This window comes from Myotis brandtii, unplaced genomic scaffold (assembly GCF_000412655.1).
Source record: "Myotis brandtii unplaced genomic scaffold, ASM41265v1 scaffold794, whole genome shotgun sequence".
NCBI classification, from domain to species: Eukaryota; Metazoa; Chordata; class Mammalia; order Chiroptera; family Vespertilionidae; genus Myotis; species Myotis brandtii.
In genome coordinates, this window is record NW_005371198.1 from 1,443,007 (window position 1) to 1,449,259 (window position 6,253).

At 33.5% G+C, this 6,253-nt stretch overlaps 1 protein-coding gene across 1 annotated transcript in view; it reads left to right on the plus strand.

Moving 5' to 3' along the window:
- Window positions 1-3,448, plus strand: part of EDIL3 (EGF-like repeats and discoidin I-like domains 3) — a 404,766-nt gene extending 401,318 nt beyond the window's left edge. Inside the window, exon 11 of the mRNA XM_014531211.1 lies at window positions 438-3,448. Coding sequence (XP_014386697.1) covers window positions 438-587 — 150 coding nt within the window. The 3' untranslated portion in view covers window positions 588-3,448. The remainder of the gene's footprint in view (window positions 1-437) is intronic.
- The last annotated feature ends 2,805 nt before the right edge of the window (window positions 3,449-6,253 follow it).

Genomic DNA, 6,253 nt, shown 5'->3' on the forward strand with positions numbered 1-6,253 from the left:
GTTCAGGGGTGGGCAAACTTTTTGACTTGAGGGCCACAATGGGTTCTTAAACTGGACCGGAGGGCCGGAACAAAAGCATGGATGGAGTGTTTGTGTGAACTAATATAAATTCAAAGTAAACATCATTGCATAAAAGGGTACGGTCTTTGTTTTTTTTAGTTTTATTTATTTCAAACGGGCCGAATCCGGCCCGCGGGCCGTAGTTTGCCCACGGCTGGAATGAGGGAAAGAGGGGGACATATGTAATACTTTCAACAATAATTATTTTTTTTAAAAAAGAAAAAGGAAGAAGCTGCAATATGTTTTTAAAAACATAGCATGATTAGTTATCAAATCTCAACTTGGGGGGGGGGGGGGACTCCAAATAAGAAAATAATAAAAATAATTCCCAAGAAGCAGCAGCTATATGATTGATGTTCTTCACTCTCCTTTACCAGGTGTTCCAGGGCAATTTTGACAATGACACCCACAGAAAAAACGTCATCGACCCTCCCATCTATGCGCGGCACATAAGGATCCTTCCTTGGTCCTGGTACGGGAGGATCACGCTGCGGTCGGAGCTGCTGGGCTGCACAGAGCAGGAGTGAGGAGACCCACACCCATGACCCTCCTCTCTGTTCCCTCCTCTCTATCTCCATGGAATGAACCGTGCGAAATCTGTAGGAAACTGAATGGGGTTTTTCATGAAAAAGTGCTCAAATTATGGTAGGTAATTTACTATCTTTTTAAGGAGGTCTAAGCCTGCCTTTTCAAAGGTTTAATTTGATTTTTATTATTTAAATTTCTTAAGCAACATCACATTAACTGTGAATTACTTTTCTCACGGTTTCCAGAATCATTCACAATGGTTGAAATATATTAGGGAAAGAGAGTAGCAAGGTTAAAAAATCTCATAGTTATGAAGTAAAAGCAAGAGTTGATAGAGCTTTTATAATCAATGCACAACCAGTTCTTATCAAAGGAATACTACAATGTTAGCAATAAGATTTTTTTTTCTTTCTGTAGTGACTCTACATTATCCTAATTGTTTCCCTGTGCCTACCAAACACTGTCAGTGTTTATAACAGAATTTTGAAGAAGAATTTGTAACATGCAGTACTAATTGATATTATAATTCTCACTTTACTTTTTCTAATCAGACATCATGTGATCTTTTTTTTTGGTTCTATTTTATATTCTTTATATTGTATATTGCCTAAATGAGTTCACATTTTTCCAATTGAGTTTCTTTCTATTATTTGCCTAAGAAGTATCATTGTTTACATATGGAACATGATTGAAAATGAGTAGATTGATCATAATTAATCTCAGTAGATTGAATATGAAATCTATTTTTGAAGGAGGCTATACCTATGTAAATTCCAGATACTTCCTTTATAAAAAAAATAATATTACCATTTTGGAAAATAAAAAAGAACAAAGTTGTATTATGTTCCTTTAAAACCAAAATTTTTATCTTCATTTCCATGGTATTTATATAGCCTTATCTTTACTTTAACATAATAGAATGCTGAAGCCTTTGTTTGTCTATTAAAAATATTTTAACAAATGTTAACATAGTGCTGCATAGCTTGGCCAAGCATACTCATTATTTCTTTGTTCATCTCTGCACTTTCTGTGAAACCAGAATTCTATTAAGATTTGAAACTGGTGGTGGTTTCCCAGGAAAGCACATTGTGTAGTTATTTGTGAGAAGAAAAGTACTTACTAATGGCAAAGTAGTAAACCATTTTCAAGATGAAAATTGATTTCTATTTATTTTGCTTCAAAGGTCCTGAAAAATAAGCAATTATCATAACAATTTGTTATTGATAATGGAGGTTTCATTGACACATTTCTCAAATTAAAGCTCACACTGCCTCCATAAAAGTCCTTAATATCTAATTTATAAGCTTTACAATTATTTCTTTTATAAGGCTTAGACACAGAATTATTGGAGTTTTAAATTAAGGGTCCTGGAAAAGAAAGTACAGTGTGTGTACGAAATGTTGAGGTCCTGTGCAACAATCCTAAGTTTTATTTTTTCCTTTTATAATTTGTGCTGCATAACAAAGCCACTAGAATGTTACTGTCTTGTCTGTCCATGTGTTATTAGCATTTCTTAATGATGTATATATGGAGTGGTCTTATAGTGAAGAATTTAAAGAGAAAGTCAATCATAATGGTATTTTTAATAAGAGCAAAATTAGGACTGTCTGGCCACATATTTGTCCTATGCCCATATACTTTCTACTTAAGGCTCTTAATACCGTTAATTTGAAGCATCTGAAATAGTGATCAGTTTTCATCATCTTTCAAAAACAAAATTGCCATGTCTTCAATATTGTTTTTAAGTGATAACTTTAAAGTTAGGAACTTAAATATTTTTAATTTGCTAAATTTTAAAGTCATGTTGCAAGTAATTACTTAAGTCCGAAAATATACACGTAAATATGTGTATATTTTTGGACTTAATTAATTATTCTTCTTTAAAATTTTACTGTCGGACCAAATTTCTAGATGTTTTCCTTTGTAGATGATGAATAATTATCATTCTTTACCGAATGTTTTAAAAAATTATAATTCTTTGTAATGACTTACTTTTTAAAAATTATTCATGGCTTCCTATGATAGTTTGATTTTATTCTATTGATAGCTTTTTAAGCAAATATTTTCAAAGGGGGTTTATTAAAAGTATATTTGTTACCTTTTAGAAATACAATGAAATGAATTTCTCTTGCTTGTGCATTTTCTCTCTGCTGCTTTAAATGCTCTTTACCAACATGGCACAATGAATGGAATATTTATTTGTCCACAGTGCTCAAAATTCATGACAATGATGGGATTTTGACATATGGAAATGTTACTAATTATTGTGAAGTGATATGTAGCTTTTATGTCACTTGTATCAGTGACATCAAAGTAAAGTAAATTTACTCTATTTAAATTCACATTAAAACAAGTGAAATTGCATAAGCATAATATACAGAATTCCCTAGTATTCATCACTTTGAGTAATTATAGTATGGTAATTTTATAATCTATGAAATTAACATTTTAAACATCTCCAATTATATTTATGTCTTGTTAAAAGCATTTATCATAGTCACTAATTCTAACATTAGGATTGACTTTCTCTTTCTTTATGACTTCATAAGGACTGTTGTGAATTTTGAAGACTTAGGGTACTAAGATTGTACCTTTGCTAGCCAGCAAATTATGAAATATAATACTGCTGGCATCTGCTGTGTCAGTAAGTACAGAAATAACGAATACACAAATAACCTTTGCAAACATTCAAGCTGTGTAATATTCCAATGTTGTTGTTTTTCTTTGTATATATACTTAAATAATGTAGGATGTTGTAAAATCAGTATGATCTTGTCTAGTCTTCAAACTTAAAATAAAACTTTTGAAAATCTGGGATAATTTTGGAGCAGTTGTAATTAAACACATTTTTAAGAATATACAAATTGTCTGAATATGAATGCCCATTACTCTTTAACTAGTTGCTTGGTTTACTTTTTTCCTTTTTGTACAAGACAGTTGAAAAATACAGAAAGGTATAGAAATTACAGTAGGCTCCAAATATACATTAACATCAGCAAAACTGGCCTATCCAAAACAAAATCATTAAAATGTGTGCATTTCTTTTTGCTCCTTTTAGCTATGGAAATTTTATTGGAATTCTAATCATCCAAAGTCTTTTCTTAACCTAACACATATTTAAAGTATGGATCTGCTTATTGTTAATCAGATGCTATTATTTCGGTTGTTTTTTAAGTGCATGATTCTCAGTAGTAAAATGAAGAGATCTAGTCAAGTAAGCAGTAACACAAACATTAATATGTATTTACCCATATAACTCAGTTATTGCTTAAGGAGAATCATAACACTTGGCTTTTTCATAAACCCTCTCTGGAAGTCACTGTAAAATATTAAGTCTGTGTACTTCCCACAGTTTAGATATTTTCTTAGATTTCAAAAAAATCCTATATAATAGAGGTAATATGCAAATTAACCATCACTCCAACACAAGATGGCCGCCCCCATTTGGCCACAAAATGGCCATCAAGGGAGGGCAGTTGTGGGCGATCAGGCCGGCAGGGGAGGGCAGTTAGGGGAGACCAGGCTGGCAGGGGAGGGAAGTTGGGGCGACCGGGCTGGCAAGGGAGTGGTTAGGGGGCAATCAGGCACGCAGGCAGGGAGCAGTTGGGAGCCAGCAGTCCTGGATTGTGAGAGGGATGTCCCAGACCCCCCTTCTCTCCCCCCAGTGCACGAATTTCATGCACTGGGCCTCTAGTAAGAAAATAACATAAAATATTAAATGTTGACTCCTTAGTTGAGCTTCAGTAGATCTCTGATAGTTCTCAGTACTAACTTACTATATGTGTTTATGTATCCATATATGTTCCACTTAACTGCATTTAATGTGAATGGTTCAGTGGGGTTCCATTGCTTGCCTAATTTTTGCACACACAAAAACCTACAGAAATATGCTTTTACTAAATAAAATCAATTATATATATATATTGTTTTTTAATAAGACCAATAAAGAATCATGACAACATGTATACAGAGTAAACATTCAATGTGATAAAAGAATAATTATTCAACAGAAAATTTTCAATTATGAGGCTTTTAAAATTACTGATTCATGATGTAAAAATAATAGAAACAGAATTTTGAGAAGGAAAGTCTGACCTTGTTAAAACTTTTTTTAAAAAATCTATTAAGATAAGTTCATGAATAGGAAATATTCTCTATATAACCTAACATTTTAAAATGTCTAACACTTCAGCTTTGAATACGTGATTTTAAGTAAAGATTTTGGTAAAGATACATGAATGTTTACTGTCAGAAATGCAATGCTCTCTATTTCTCCCTTCCTGAAGGATAGTTTAAACAATATTGGCAACTGAGTTAGTTGGTAATTTATTTGTGAAAAATATTGCCTCTTTCCTTTGAGATGCAATAGGACCCTTTCACCTGAGCCAATAAATGGAGGATTAAACCACATTGCTAGTTGAGAAATATCTGAACTACCCTGGAACAAAATGTATTGTCATTTTTCTTTACGGAGAAAAAATACCTAGTGCAAGTACCATTTTTTCTATTGATTTTGAAGAGGGGAATAGGGTTCTTTGATTCTGTTGTAGTAAGTGGCTATAATTCATATTGGATGTTTCAACATTGTCACCAAATAGTGTTTTCCACAGTAGGCAAGTGGCACTTACTCCAAAAGATATCTCTATTAGATGAATTTGGTAGCAGAGATAGGAGAACATTTTTGAAAAAGGCTCTTCATTTAGTTTTTTGTTTTTGTTTTTGTTTTTGCACATCTTGGCAGGAGTTGATCAAATCATTTGCAAACAGTAATGTTGTGGAAATACAGGATAGTGCATCAGCAAATGGTCACCATATTATCAGATTAGGCACTGCATATGGTAACTGCTTCTGATTTAATTTTATTTTAATGTCCTCACAGGCATGGACTACACTTTCATATTTATTTAAAATCCCCATAGCACCATTTATATGCCCACACATGGATACGTTAATAATAATGATGAATTGTGACATAAGCTCAACCTGCTGCCACCTGGGAAAGTGGTGGCAATGAGATGGATGGTGTGTTCAAGCATGACATCCCCTATGGCCAATATGGAAACAGCTCTGTGATGACTTTTATAAGCATCAGGCCTAGACACTGAGGAGAATTCATTTCAAGACAATTGGGAATAAACTATATGCATGTGACAGAAAAGGAATGTTTTCAGTGATAAGAGACTTAAATGGCATGCACTTTTAAACATGAATTTACACAGTTTATAATTGTTTCACATCTTAGAATGTATCAGAAATTTAAATTAAAAAAATAATAAGGCCTTGCCTTTTAGTAAAAGCTGTGACAGGCATGGTCATGACGGCTCTTCTCAAGGCCAGTGACGTTTGCCATGTAGACTTGGGAAAGAGGAATTGAATTGAGAGGTTTAAAATGGCATAATACAAAGGAAGCACTAAGTAATCAACCTGAAGTCATTTAAAGTCCTCAGTTCTCAAGTTTTTTAGGTAATAATACGAAAGAAGGATATTTTTTTTTTAACAGCAGAAGCATCCTGCTATGGTGTGTATGTTTGTGCCCTCCACCAAGATTTATATGTTGAAATCCTAATGCTCAAAGGAGATGGTATAGTAGATAGGGCCTTTGGGAGGTGCTCAGGTCATGAGGGTGGAACCCTCACAAATGGGATTAGTGCCCTGAGGACATAGG